Source organism: Cyclopterus lumpus, chromosome 25 (assembly GCF_009769545.1).
Source record: "Cyclopterus lumpus isolate fCycLum1 chromosome 25, fCycLum1.pri, whole genome shotgun sequence".
Classification (NCBI taxonomy): Eukaryota; Metazoa; Chordata; class Actinopteri; order Perciformes; family Cyclopteridae; genus Cyclopterus; species Cyclopterus lumpus.
The window spans coordinates 6,245,314-6,260,699 of record NC_046990.1 but is presented as its reverse complement, the minus strand read 5'-3'; the positions used below and the strand labels follow the sequence as shown (position 1 = coordinate 6,260,699).

Here is a 15,386-nt window from a genome sequence, read left to right as displayed (position 1 = left end):
TTGCAGTTCCACCATCTTTAAGCGTTAGGTGTTCTTTCTGGCTTGCAGCAGTTGGTTTTAATCCAGTCTGACTCCCTGTACATTACCTGGGAAGGAAGCGCACAAACAGCTTGCTATTGATAACACAACCAGCAGCAAAAATGTGTGTGTGGAACAAACTTGGGCTTTACTTAACGTGGCAGCTGCTACCGGGGGGGGGGGGGGGGGGGGGGGGGGGGGGGCAGAGAATTCTGCTGAACCAGACTTTCAAATCCAAGCAGACACACAAGATAATCCTGAGCAGAATACAAACCGTTTCTGGATCAACATCCCCATTCCAAAAATAATTTATGTGTGTACAGCATAACAATGAAAATGAACAACCGTACTTATTCAATCCGTTCTCATCAAAACTCGTCAAACACAAATACTCGGGTGTAAACCCGACCGCGTCACTTTTGCTCTGAGCAACTAATGTCGTACAAAGAGTGAGAAAGTCGGATTAGGGTGTGGCTGAGGGACTTTCACCCAGGAGACCTCCATTCATGTTCAGTGGGAAACTAAGTCAACGTCGACTTATCTTCTCATAGATTTTGTTCATAAATGACAAACATACATTGTTTTACACAAACCACAATCTATTCCTAAGCCTAAACGAGTAGTATTGCTTCCTAAAGCAAAAAAAAATTAATAAACCTCCATTAGAAGTGCATGGAACCAACGAAAACTGGCACGCCGAGTCCAAGATTGTCATCGTTTGAATTATGTAGAAAGCTAATATTTTCCACATCTCTGTGGTAATAAAAACGGCGGTTATGTCATGGCCTACAGGATTGTGTCCAGACACGTAGGTGAAACTGTGCATCAGTCAGTCAGATGAGAGGGTATTCATCAATGCCTCAATGCTCTCAAACAGCTGGTGAATTGTCTGGCATCCGAGTTAGAAGGGTTCAGCATGCTTTGAATATAAATACAGAAGCAATGTGTGCAGTCTGTCACCTGTAATGGAGCCACTTTCTATTCAGGAGTACTCGTAAACAAACATGCCCTCTGCCCCAGTGAACTCCACCTCCGCCTCCTATAATTGTATTACGACAATTGATGAAAAATTCGAGTCCACAGTCGTCCGCTCCAACGCCTTTGATGAATTGAGGCAGTTCCTCAAACATCAGCACGGACTCTGGAAATTAAGTGAGACAGCGAGATTGATTTGCATGATCAGTTAGTCACTGCAGTCTGGTAAACAATGTCTGGCCTCTGCAGACATACCTCTCTCTCTCTGGTTTGATCTGCCCTGTGGTGGACTGTTTGGAGTCACACGGGTTCGGTTGGATAGCGCCTCCGCCAACCAGTCATGTTCTAGTTTACATCCACGTCTATCCTGTCACATGTCAATACGTCATCATTTTATCCTCTGAAGGCATGTTTGTGAAATTGTCAGAATTGCTATCGGAATTCTTGAGTTATGTGGGAAAAAAAACGTCAGTTCCAACTTGAGTGCAAGTGAACGTGTTTCTGAGATATAATAATAATAATAATAATAATAATAATAATAATAATAATAATAATAATGCATTTAATTTATATAGCGCTTTTCATAATACTCAAAGACACTTCACATAATTAAAACATCCTAAAAGCTAAAAATAAATAAATAAGAATTTTAGGTTCACAAGAATGGACAAATGGATGGACACATTGAAAACGTAAAGCTTCTGGCCCTGGCTGTCGCCCGGCATTCAGGCGTGACAATATTCAGAGCTAATCTCCAACCACAAGATAGAGGGATTAGTGGAATTGCACGTGCATGCCGTCCTGCAAAAATGTCCCATTAGCACACAACAATGTCCGTGTCAGTATGCTGGCTCAGCTAGATGAGTATTACAGGTGATCCAACAATGTGTTCAGCCACAGCAACGAAGTCTTGCTTGAAAGTTGGCGACTTCACCTGGTTTAATAAGCTTGCCCGGTCATCTCAACTGTGCCTGCATCGTGATTGGATCAAAATATAAAAATCAGAGCTTGCGACATATTAGATGGCATATTGGCGACTCATCTGGTTGCAAAGAAGAAGTCTAAATGTCTTGATTTATTCCCTCAGTAAACATTGTAAACATGAGTTGATGGTCTCAATCTCTTCATTCATTACATTATGGTCCATTTAGAGTGAAACAGACCGTAAAGCAGGGTATGCTTGAGGGCGCGGCTATAATGTGATTGACAGGTCGCTAGCCTAGCCGTACACGACATCTCAAAGTCACTCCTCCTCAGTCCGCATATGATAACTTCTGTTGCAAAAATCAAAATGGTCGACGGCCAAAAATGGCGAGCTTGTGACTTCTATATGGCGGTCCACAAACCAACGGGGGGGGGGGGGCGTCATGACGACTGCGTCCACTTCTATGGCGAGAACCCTTAGCGTAAGTGTTTTAGTTTGAAGGCACAACGTTCACCAGTGTGTTAGAAAAGGACAGCATGGGGCTCTGGGTTGTGTGTTCCTGTGTTCATGGTCAGGTAAGACGTTCCTGTAAATAAACCAAAGTAATAATGTCGGACTGAGTGAGAGTGACACAGACAGAAAGACGCTGCAGATGTTCATCTTATTGATATTTCAGGAGATTGAAGTGTGGAGCAAGTGAAGGCCCTGGCAGCCTCACAGCTCTTATCAACATGACAAGGACGCTTCCAGAGATTCCAATTTCTCTCCCAAATATTAACTCATTAATCATAGCTGCTGTCCGAGGTGGATTTTAATTTTGCATTGAACATGTCCCCCACACCTCTCAACCAAACAGCAGGAGATTGCCTTCTTTGTCCTTCTTTGTCTCTTATGCCTGACGGTGGCGACTTGAGATGGAAAAATATATGTATCTTCGGCATTTTAGTTGACGAATTAAATTGGGCAGTCACAGAGGATTTGAAAGCTTTATAAAACGTCCCTTGTTTATTAGCTTTATATTTCTCCCTTTTATTTATTCGATTCGTGGTAATATTGTTTGGGAAAACGCATGCCCTTCCAATATTTAAAAAACTTTATTTGCCGCAAAAAACATTTATTACATTAGCAACTATAACAAGGCCTCTCTTCCTTCGCTTAGGAAACTGAATATTCTCTCAGTATATGCAATACATATTCATCAGATGTGTGCTTATTGCTCGTGGTGTACAGATACTGAAAGCCAAAGTACACGTTTGCACGTTTTGCGTTGTATTCATTTAATTTAGCTTAGTTTTTTGTTATTTGTTCTTCTCCTTAAAAGGAGCAATATCTGAGATCGCCTCTGTTAAACTGCTGTTGATGAATGTCAACACTTCCTGCAGCTACTTCAAAATAAAAGCCTACCAAAAAAGGGAGGGACTACGGCCCTGTGAAGCTTTTAATGAGTACGGTCTGCAGGAAATGAGTTTCTCTGATGTCAGCTTAATGCCAATTGAAAAAAAAGAAGAAAAAAAAAAAAGAGTAGAAAGGACTGCAATTAAAGAGAGAAACTCACAGCAGCAGAAGGGCATTTGATCACATGAGTACATTTAACTTGAACTTATGAGCGTATTTAATGTATGCATAAATTGTTTATTTGAAGTTTAATATTCATCAATAAATCTGCAGAGCGTAATTGAGAATGGGCCTTAATATTGATATGAAGTAAAATAAAATAATATAATACTTGAACATAAATGTAAATCTCCCCACTGCGGGACAAATAAAGGATTATCTTATCTTATCTTCACGAAAGCCATAATTGCTAAATTCAACTCGAGCAAATATGACAAATGTAATGATTATAATCAAATAAATGCCGGCTTCTCTCGGAGCGTGTTTTTCTCAACCGTCACTTCGAAGCTACATTTCTTCACTTTCACGTTAACGTTTAGTCCGTTTCTTAATATTCACTCTGTCCTCTTTCATCCCCAAATCGTCTCCGTCTGTGAGTTTCACGTCTTTCCATCCTTAAGGCAAGAATGTTCTGCTTTTCGTCTCTGCAACACAAGTGTGCGCACCCATCTAAATGCAAATGTCCAAACCTGCATTGCAATAAGGCGGCCAGACATTTGCCTCTTTCTTTCACCTTCACTATTCCCCCTCGCTCGACGCTCTACGAGCTCGCACTATTCTCTCGTCTTGAACAAGTAGGGCACTTTAAGCGCGAGGAGCAAACGAGCAGTGCTTCGAAACGTGGCCACAGAAGCAGTCAAACTGTTTAATATTTTCCCCTCAGTAGACTCTGAAACTGCTCTCCGTCGTACGTTTTGATGTGCGTGGGCCGGGAGGAGGAGGAGGGGTGGTGGTGGTGGGAGGAAAGCTGTGAGCGACACTTTTAATTTTCCACATGCTGCATCGGCGTCGGAGCGCTTTTCACAGACAAGAGCTGTCCAAAGCACTGGCTTTGTCGAGATAAATAAATAAATAAAAACACAGTGACCCGCCGTGGAACTTCCAGAGGGGACACGGTGGCTCTAAAACATCCACTTGTTGAACCAGGAACTTTGTTTGGTAGACTACATGTGTGTGTGTATTCTGAATAATAATTACAAATGCTCAGCTTGCTAGAATGAAGCCTTTTGACTTGAAATAAACCTAATATCATATTGCTTATTAACCCTAGAAACAAGAAAACTATGACATCTAGAGTAAAGTCACTTTACTAATTTGTTCATATGTTTTCCTACAAAAAGCAGTCAGGTTGGTTAGATCCTGTTTATAAAACGTCCCTTGTTTATTAGCTTTATATTTCTCCCTTGTATTTATTCGATTCGTGGTAATATTGTTTGGGAAAACGCATGCCCTTCCAATATTCAAAAAACTTTATTTGCTGCAAAAAACATTTATTACATTAGCAACTATAACAAGGCCTCTCTTCCTTCGCTTAGGAAACTGAATATTCTCTCAGTATATGCAATACATATTCATCAGATGTGTGCTCATTGCTCGTGGTGTACAGATACTGAAAGTACACGTTTAGTACACGTTTTCAAGAAAAAATATATACATTACATTTTTTGGATGGTCTTTATTTTGTGTTGTATTCATTTAATTTAGCTTAGTTTGTTGTCATTTGTTCTTCACTCAGGGATATTTCAAAATACTTTTGTTTAGGCAACATAACTACATCCATCCATCCATTTTCAATACCGCTTATCCTCATTAGGGTCGCGGGGGGCGCTGGAGCCTATCCCAGCTGACATAGGGCGAAGGCAGGGGACACCCTGGACAGGCCGCCAGACCATCGAGGGCACATGTAGGGACATACAACCATTCACTCTCACATTCACACCTATGGGACATTTAGAGATCAATTAACCTGCAGCATGTCTTTGGACTGTGGGAGGAAGCCGGAGAGCCCGGAGAGAACCCACGCTGCCACGGGGAGAACATGCAAACTCCACACAGAAGGACCGCTCCGACCGGGAATTGAACCCGCGGCCCTCTTGCTGTGAGGCGACAGTGCTAGCCACTACACCACCGTGCAGCCCCCACATAACTACATAGTCAGGTTTATTAATAGATCTTCGCTTGGGTTAAAATAACTACTGAAGTACGCAAGTTACGTGACAAATAAGTCAATGTTGACCTCTCACTTCACACGGGGAAACGAACAGCGGCCTCCTGGGTCAAATTAATGTTGGTTCATGTTTATTCCATCTGGTTCACGTTTACGTGGATTACATGACATTCATTCATTTTTGTGTGGAAATCTACGATTTACAGCGGATCATTTTTTCAGAGGTATAGCTACGACACGGGCTGGAGGAGAGCAACCAGACAAGTTTCGACGTTCACGACATCACATCGTAGCAACCGTTGAATGGAACACTTCCCATCGAAATTGAACACACATTTCCACAAAATCAACAAAGAATAATGCAGATGATTGGCATTTGTGAACATTACGTGTTGCCGCGCAGACAAATACAGTTAGAGGTCCTAGTTCTCCAGTCAGGTGCCATTATTACTAAAACAATATGACATCACTGAAAGAGCTCCAGTGAAACATCAAATGATGAAAGTACCAAAGCATGACGTAAATATGACTTTACGTGTGTTTAATGTATTAATGGAACGAATATCCATCCATACAGATTTGAAGGTTTTGTCAGCTGCAATGTTGTGGCTTTTTAGTGAAGAGGAAGCTCAGGGGATGATGAAGTCAAGTATTTATTGATTTATTTGACCCTGTTTTTGTGCAAATATGCCACATTTCCATGATGGTTTGTCACTACCATCCAACATGTTCTGCAATATCTTTCTTTCTAATTTTCCATGGAGGTTTTTGCATTTTGAAAATACTCATGGAGCTTAGTACTAAAATAAATACTAACGTTTGTTGCTATTTTTGGACTCTTCACCAAAATGTGTTTGTGAGGCCTTCAAATCTGAGCCAGAAAGACCTAAATGTCTAACTTTAACATTCTGGAAACCTTTAGTTTGATAGTGGAACCAAAAGGATGATAATCAGGTTACAACATATGTGTTACTGACATGTATTAGTGACTGGCAGCATTAAGCAATGTACAGTAAGTTCAGTTCAAAAATATTTTTGGCAGTAGAGGCTGAAATATCTTGACTCCGAGTCCCTAATATGGATATCATCATCCATAGGGTCAATGCAGGTCACCACATTAGGCTGTAATCACGGTCGGATGACAAATCAACAACATGGCAAATCTCACCTGTCGCTCTCGTCCCAGGTTAAGCAGGTTTGGTTGATGGTGCCCTAATGAACAGAAACAAACATCACACATCATCACCATGACAGAGTACCGCTTATACAACGCAATAAAAACACATAGCTTCACAACTGAAATTTGCTTCGAGACCAAAGTCACTCACATTGTACATGTGAGAGAACTCAACCACGACCGGAGCAGAGAGGGAAGCCGGGGTGGGCTTGATGGTCACGGACAACACCTTGGAGTTGAGGACTGTGCTGTTTCTAGAAAGGAAGAGAGAGAAAACGGTCAGTGGATATTCATAATAATCTGTGCGTAGTCACAGTGCCTCTTTGAGCTAAACGCTAGCATCGGCATCCCAACGATGATGCTAACTTGCTGATATCAAGCAGTTACATTGTTTACCATGTGAGTTAACGAACCAGGTCTCAGTCAATTAGCATGCTAATGATTTATATGAGAACTTAACTTAGAAGCATATGGGGCAGATGGGAAAAATCAGTTTTGCAGATATTTTGCAATTTATCTAATAATATATTATCATTCATAATAATAAGCGCCCTGAATATTATCTTGGGGTGCAACCGCCGCGCCCTGAAAAGCAGAAGCTTGTGCACATTGGGTGCAAAGAAACCCGTCGATGTGTCTGTTCTGCTTACAAATTAGCATCGATAACACCTCAATTGCTGAATGAAAAAAAAAATGAAAAATGAAACAGGTGATTGACTCATAAACGCCGTGCTCGGCTCTGGAGCGGACATGTATAATCCAACCTGCCGAGTAAACCCTGAGGAGTTTCGGGACTTCTGTCGCCTTGGAAGCGGTCCACATTGTCTTTTCGATAGCTTATCTTTCAACATTTTGGGGGGCGTTTTTTTTACATTGTCCCTGTTTAGTATGCATTGCAATTTCTGCTTTTTAGGTGCCATCAATCATGCGGGAGTAGACAATCGGGGGGGCGGGGGCGGGGGGGAGTGATTTGCTACTGGAAGTACCCACACCGAAAGCTTCCAGTCGGCCAAACATGTTCAACAGCCCGTGCTCGGTTCTCCGGCTCCTCACAGCCTCACTGTATCCCGTACGCACAATCGCCCTCTCGCCATTCCAAAACACAATCAGTCAACTAAAATGTTTGTGTCGTCTAGTCTCTTGCCTCAAACTCATCTCCTCTTTTTTGTTTTTGGGTGTGGGTGTGGGTGTGTGGGGGGGCGGGGTTGGATTCAAATGCAGAAAAAAAAGGATGAAAAGCAAAAGAAAAGAAAGTAAAGTAGAGCTGAGATATATGGAAAGCAGCAGCAATCCAAAGTGGGAGGACTGGTGAGAGTAAGGGTCTGCTTCATGTCCCAGTTTTCCGTATGTTACCAGTTCATTAAGTGCTTTAAGACATTAGCATAATAACCAAAACTGCCGCGGTCATAGATAACAGGCTTTTTTTTTTTTTTTGCACACAGAAGCATGCGTACAAGTATGCACACACACATACCCAGAATTATACGGAGCTACACATACACACACACACACACACACACACACACACACACACACACAGTGCTGTGTTAAAATGTATGTTAATCATCAGCGGCGACTTCCTCCAAGAAATCTCTTCCCTCATAGAGATTAAAGACCGCCCACTGCTCGCGTGGCGCTGTATCTGCATCAGATCCTTGTTTCCGTTTCGCTGATGTCCAAATGCTCCGCAACACTCCACCAGGAACATGGTTTCACAGTGTCAGTGTTTCATGTAGCTGGCTTCTTTAAAAGGCCAAGCACCACAGTCCAATATTGAAGTCAAGTACTTTAGTCAAGTGACTGGGATACTTTAAAACCAATTGGATGTGTTTTCATCAGAAGTGATCCCCAAAGTGGCACCATTGGATGAGTTGGAGTGATTCTGTACTCAAAGAATCTTCTTCCAACCTGGTTTTAAGAAATGCTGCCGTTCAGTTTAAGTTCCAAGTACCACTCTTGACTGGAGAGGTTCTTGGGAGACAAAGGCCGTGTTCGGACCTGGCCCTTATTACATTACACCTTACCTTTAAAGACCCTCACAGAGCCGCTATAGCATGGCTGTAAACTCTTTCCAGTTATTATGTCTATTGATCCATTGTGCAGTCAGAGCTTACAAATTCATGATGAAAAGCCAACCTTTTTTGGGGGGGGGGGGGGGGGGGGGGGGGGGGATTTTGCTGCTTCAAAATAAAAGCTTTTTTTTAAATTGCAAAAATAACGTGGGACTTTTATTGTGAAGAATCGATGTGAAAATGTGTGTGCATTTTAATTAGCGGTACGCAGAAGAACTGCTGAGGTTGATAGGGGAAGTTTCACAGGTCATAAACCAACGGTTATGTAGAAGTCATTAAAATTATTATTATTTTAAAATTTCATGCCAATAATTCCAATAGATAAATTTCCATCTCTGTCATGGTCTGCTAAATATCGTGTCATTCACCATGAAAACTAAACAGACTACACATTGTCTGCATGTTGGTGTTTTTTAAAAAGCATTATCAAAGCATTTTGCAATATTCATTTGAATTCTTTCATGGAACAAGTCCGAGGCCCAAAAGATCCAATACATTCTGTAATCTGCTCTGAAGAACCGTTCATGCTCTGAAGAACCATTGATGTTCTGAAGAACACGTTCAACCGTTCCTGTTCTGAAGAACCATTGATGTTCTGAAGAACACGTTCAACCGTTCATGTTTTGAAGAACCATTGATGTTCTGAAGAACACGTTCAACCGTTCATGTTTTGAAGAACCATTGATGTTCTGAAGAACACGTTCAACCGTTCATGTTCTGAAGAACCATTGATGTTCTGAAGAACACGTTCAACCATTCATGTTTTGAAGAACCGTTCATGTTCTGAAGAACACGTTCAACCGTTCATGTTCTGAAGAAACATTGATGTTCTGAAGAACCGTTCATGTTCTGAAGAACACATTCATGTTCAGAAGAACACCTTTAACCGTTCATGTTCTGAAGAAACATTGATGTTCTGAAGAACCGTTCATGTTCTGAAGAACACCTTCAACCATTCAGGTTCTGAAGAACACCCTCAACCGTTCATATTCTGAAGAACCGTTCATGTTCTGAAGAACACGTTCAACCGTTCATGTTCTGAATAACTGTTCAGTTCATGTTCTGAAGAACCAGTTCAACCGTTCATGTTCTGAAGAACCGTTCATGTTCTGAAGAACACCTTCAACCGTTCATGTTCTGAATAACTGTTCAGTTCATGTTCTGAAGAACCAGTTCAACCGTTCATGTTCTGAAGAACCGTTCATGTTCTGAAGAACCAGTACAACCGTTCATGTTCTGAAGAACCGTTCATGTTCTGAATAACTGTTTAGTTCATGTTCTGAAGAACCAGTTCAACCGTTCATGTAAGTATTCCATGTACCCGAACCAAACTGTGAAATACATTTTGTTACATTCCTTTTTATTCCCTGACTTCCATATATGAACATAGCCCTCTAAATGATGTTGACAGTAATGTATTTTTCATGACCAGAGGGGAACGTGCTCCACAGTCAACAACGCCTCTGTAATCTCGCAGCGGCGCTTGTAAAGCAGGCGGCCTCACCTCTGCAGAGCCAGAATGCTGCCCAGGTTCCTGTACAAGACGATGCCGGTTACAAACGTCGAGGACTCGTCTGCATCTGTGTAGGGGAAGAACACACACACACAGACACACACGCACACACACACACACACACACGCACGCACGCACACACAGAGCAAGGAGGTCAAAGTCAAAATAAGACAGGAGTGTTTTTGAGCGGTGTTCGGAGAGACTGAATGGTCCGGTTTCTGTGAGTGCGCCGGCCGGCTATAGAAGAGAATGCAGGTCAGCCATGCTGCCTTCACTCCTCCAGCCCCGAGAGCTCTTTACACTGGAGTTGGCCTACATGACTAGTCAGCTATAAACACACACACACACACACACACACACACACACACACACCATCTCCATAGTGACAGACACCAGCAAAGCCTGACACTGTCTTCTCCTTAAAAAAAGAAAAGAAAAGAAAACAGAATTAAAACTAGAATTACCGCCTGGTGTCTCAGTTTCAGTTTACACCCATGTTTGTCCAAAAAATGTTTTCCAAATTAGTTTTCATTTGTATGAAAGTTATTTGCTCAAAGCTTTCCGTGAGTATTGTGTTCATAGAAATGGGAGGAACCTGAGGTCACAGCGACATCATATATCATCACATCATATCGTTTGCTCTGTACAATTGCAGAGATACTGTAGGTTGACTCTCACCCTATGTTCAAAAACAATGACAACCACTACTTTTTAAAAATTCCTCCTATTTGGGCGAATGGAAGTGAATGGAATCAACTGAAGACCCAGACTGCCTTTACTTGTTGGTCGGTGACGACGTTTAAGAATCCCCTGTTGTGTGCTTCTCCTGAATTGTGCAAATATTATCACACATACGCTTTGGTAGTCCCCGGAAAGTCTGCAGAGAAACCGTCTGCATATTTTGTTTGGTTTTCAGATTATTTCTTACATTTTTAGGAGATTTACTCGGTGCATGTTGTGACACCATCCAACATAAAATCATTTAAGAAAAAAAAGAAAAAGGTCCACCTTAAAAATGGGATTATACACACATATGTTATTTTCAGTGCCAACATCTTTTTTTGACATTAAAAAAGCCCAACATCTAGGACGGTGCAGGACAAATACACACAAAAAAAGACACATACATGCAGTCAAGTCACAGACAGTGGAAGTAGTTAATTTCAATCAGGGCTTAAATGATTATTACTTCCTGTAGCTTTCACAATAAATTAGACACATATCATAAATGCGTCTTTAATCTCTCACTTAATCTCTTTAATCTCTCTCACCTTACGTTTAATATAGTTAATATATTGCTATACCCTTGTAACACACTGTAAAGTGTCTTGTTTCTCAATGGTGCTGTGTGAATAAAATGACCTTGGCTTGCTTCGTATAAACCTACTCTGTTTGCGAGTTTCTCTATATCTTCCTATACAAAGGCCACGTTTGTATCGTGCACAGGGATCAACTGCCAAGGGCACCAAACACAGCTTGAGCAACTACTCTGTCAGACGTACAACAGAAATCAACTGGAGTATTGGTTTACAGCGCAGCCCCAACACACTGTGGCCTGGAGGACTCTGGCGTCATGTTTGTTTTAATGAAGGCTGAAGTCAACACGCCACATGGCACTGAACTCGTGATCCAAAAACAACAAAAAGAAAAAAACACGGAACACTTTTTCCTGTGAATCCCGACTGCAAGGGGCGCACAATTTAAATCCAACCCGAAAAGCACGAGGTAGAGAGGCAATTACAGAATGCAAATGCAACGGATGGCTAAATGTCAGCCGCTGATAGTACGAGAGGTAGGACGCGATTGAAATAGTTTGACTTTAAACTCTGCTGGAGCCACTGGGTGTGTGTGTGCTGAGAGTAGAAGAAAGGTCAGGGCTCACACTCTGATGGAAATGTCCCGGAGTGAAAGTGTCTTGATGTGGACGGGGTGGGGGGACGGGGACGGGGTGCTGGAGAAAGAGATGGACCGACATCACATCCACAACCATGCTGAATTGCGGTGAAAAAAGGATATGAAGTCTCTGATCGCGGCGCGGGGGGTGGGGGGGGGAGGGGCTTCATCGGCCCACCGTGGCCACGTGGTCATGATCCGCTTTGCAGTTACGTGTCCAACCTGCATTTAGTTAAAGCTGCTCCTTTCATTTTGTGTTGAGTTCTTTTGGGGCGGTCCCTGTGAACAAAAGCGCTAGTGTTTCTGAACACCAGTGTCCCTTTAGGAAAACTCTCATTTTACTGCATCAAAGTCTGGCAGTCTGCCCCGCTCGGTGCTGGTTCTGGTTCTGGTTCTGGTTCTGGTTCTGGTTCTGCCTCTCTTCCCTTCAGTGGGCCCAGCAATACGGCCCTGTCATCCAGCTGCGCGGTGCCGGTTTTGCCCTCTCTGCCCTCAGGTTATCCGACGCCTGCTTTACGGTGGGACATCTATCGGCTAATATTGATCTGTGCGTCTCTACAGCGCTCAGTGGGGGAGCGCCCCCTGCTGCCGTCGCGGAGCAACAGAGCGGGGAGGGGGGGGCAGCGTTGGATAAAAAATTTCACAAAACTCAGGACTGCCGGACTACATAAAGGCGGAGAAAAAAGCCCCGGGGGGGGCGACGAGAAGCCTCTCTCTTTTCTGGCAGCAGTGTCAAAGGCGAAAAAAAAAAAAAAAATAGAAAGGAAAGAAAACACAACTCCCATCTGCAGACATCCAGCTCTTCTGCTCCAGCGACACAACATCGGCGAGCCCGAGGAGCAGTGTGCCAGGCAGCATGCAGAGGCTGGAGCTCCCGGGCAACAGCTGAGCTCCCATGGGCATCGGGTGGGGGGGGGGTGAGATGAGTGTGTGGGGGAGGATGGAGTATTATATGTCCTGCTCTCCCACTCTTTGGCTGGCCCATCCTGTATGCTCAGCCAGATTGTCTGTGGCCAACAAGCCTGCAGGGACTTCGACCAGCGATTCGATACGTCGTGCGTCTGTGTGAGAGACGGTTCACAGACCACTATACATTAGTTTGTGCCTGTATGTCTGTATGCATGTGTAACGCGGGGGTTGGGGGGGGGGGAATGATCAACTACAGTTCACAAGTTGATCATTCCTGCTTCAACACACTTGGAAGGAGGATTCTTCTCAACCAGTTAGCGCTGAGAGGAAGCGGACTTGAAAACCTCCAGTGACGCGCGTTCAGAGAACGAGGTAAACATCATGCAATTTTAACCATGCTTCCTGCAACCTCGTCAGGTATTATTTTGATCACGAGCGTTCGAGGTATCTCGCCTCGTAATGGAGGCTTCGACCAAAAGTTCAAACGGAAATAATTCCACTTTGTCTCTAGATTAATTTGCCGCGCGTCTCCTCGGATCTCCTCAATGGGGTTTTCCTTGAGGGAGGCCTCCACTGGTGTGAGTGGGACTCCATGTGGAGAGCCACCGGAGGAAAATAACACACAATAGAAGGTTTTGAGTTTCCTTCGAACGTCCTGCATGTGCTTTACGGAGCTCAACACATCAGCGTGCTCCTTTCATATTACATATTATTATTTTTTTTTATGCCTCATTGCATGTAAATGTTCATTAGGGGCCGACTAGAAAATTAATATATGATGATAATGTATGTAATTGTTAAGTCACAATTTGTATATTTGCACTTTAAAGTCGAGATGAGATGAATCCCTTCATACTGCGCACAAACAAAAATATATGTATTAATGAAAAAAAACCCGACAACAAATCATTTATTTTTGTCATTTTCTTCCCGTCAAACAAAACACGATGTTAACGTACGCGAGCCAGCGATATTAATATCAGGACATCCATCCGTCAATCAATCTGTAACTTAAACCTGCGTCCTCAACAATCACTTTGTAACTGACAGCAAGTCGAGTTTACGTTGATATAAAAAAATTCCAGCTGTAATTAACATACGCAGCTGAACCCGGTTAGTTCATTTGTTTTCTCTCTCAGTGTAATTGATTGTTGTTGGGTTTGCGCGCAGCAAAGAGAAGTCAAATCCTCTTTGGCCTGTGTAACACGGTTTCATTAAGCTTTCGGAGGCGTTAGACAAAAACACATTTCTCTCCGTTCTCTTGGAGCCCAGAAAGTGGGCATTTTTAAAAAAAAATTCTTATGAGAAAATGCATACTTCAAAAACATATCTGGAGATATGAGAAGGGGACTAATAAATCAGAGTAAACAAGACATCAGCCATTTTAATCCCCTGTAAGCGGGTCCAAGCTGTATGCATAAAGAGGGCTGGCTGCTGGTGTGACATTGCCACCGTGGAGACACATCTCCCAGCTGGGGGGGAAATTGCCTCTAATTGCTCCTGATTGGCTCCTGTTGACTCCTGATTAGGAGTGACGGCCTCATTAGCATGCTGGTGGCGCAGGGCTGTCTTTAATGGCCGAAAACATCCCGACTGACAAATAACCCAGACTGCTACTGAAGACTGTGTATCTAACACCTGCCATGCAGTCAGGAGACTAGCTCTTAATAATGTTTGCAGCTCATGATGCACTACCCAACATGAATATTGATTTTAAAATGCTGGAAAATCCAGATTATATTCAATGGCAATGTTTCTGAGTCCTTGTGCCTCATTGGGGCCTTTTTGGGGCTTTTTCTATTTTAATTTTTGTTATTTTGGAAGAAGAAAACAGTGTAGCCAAAATATAGATTCCTATATGTGCATGTCCCCATTGAAGCCCATTAAAATCACAATGTTTGCTCCCATTACAGCATGCAAACACAAGTTCCTTTTATGTACGTTTTTTTTAATCTAGAACCCTGGCTTCAAAATTACAACCCGATGCTTATTATTGGCATATCATTATATAATAATAATAATTAAATAATATTATTATATACAGCTTTTAGTAAGAAAAATATATTTCAATTTGTGGAAGTTGCATTATGCAAAGAAAGTAGCATTTAAAGGGTTGCAATTCTGTAAATGATAACCTGTTTTGTAGTTCTGATAAAAAATTAAGTTTGATAAAAAAAATCTTTCAATATTTTTAAATATTGAGTTCAGGGCAGCCTCCACTCACATACGTGAATGTGACTGGAATTTAGATTTGAGAAACAATTGAGAAAAATAGCTAACTGAATAGCTGTATTGTACCAGAGTGTTGCGATGAAGACTGAGCGGAGCCTGAAGGTAAAGCT

At 42.5% G+C, this 15,386-nt stretch overlaps 1 protein-coding gene across 1 annotated transcript in view; it reads right to left on the bottom strand.

The window, feature by feature from the left end:
- Positions 1–15,386, bottom strand: part of adgrb1a (adhesion G protein-coupled receptor B1a) — a 92,752-nt gene that overhangs the window by 38,343 nt on the left and 39,023 nt on the right. Inside the window, exons 14-16 of the mRNA XM_034528919.1 lie at positions 10,234–10,309; positions 6,809–6,911; positions 6,649–6,692 (exon numbers count right to left, since the gene is read on the bottom strand). Coding sequence (XP_034384810.1) covers positions 6,649–6,692; positions 6,809–6,911; positions 10,234–10,309 — 223 coding nt within the window. The remainder of the gene's footprint in view (positions 1–6,648; positions 6,693–6,808; positions 6,912–10,233; positions 10,310–15,386) is intronic.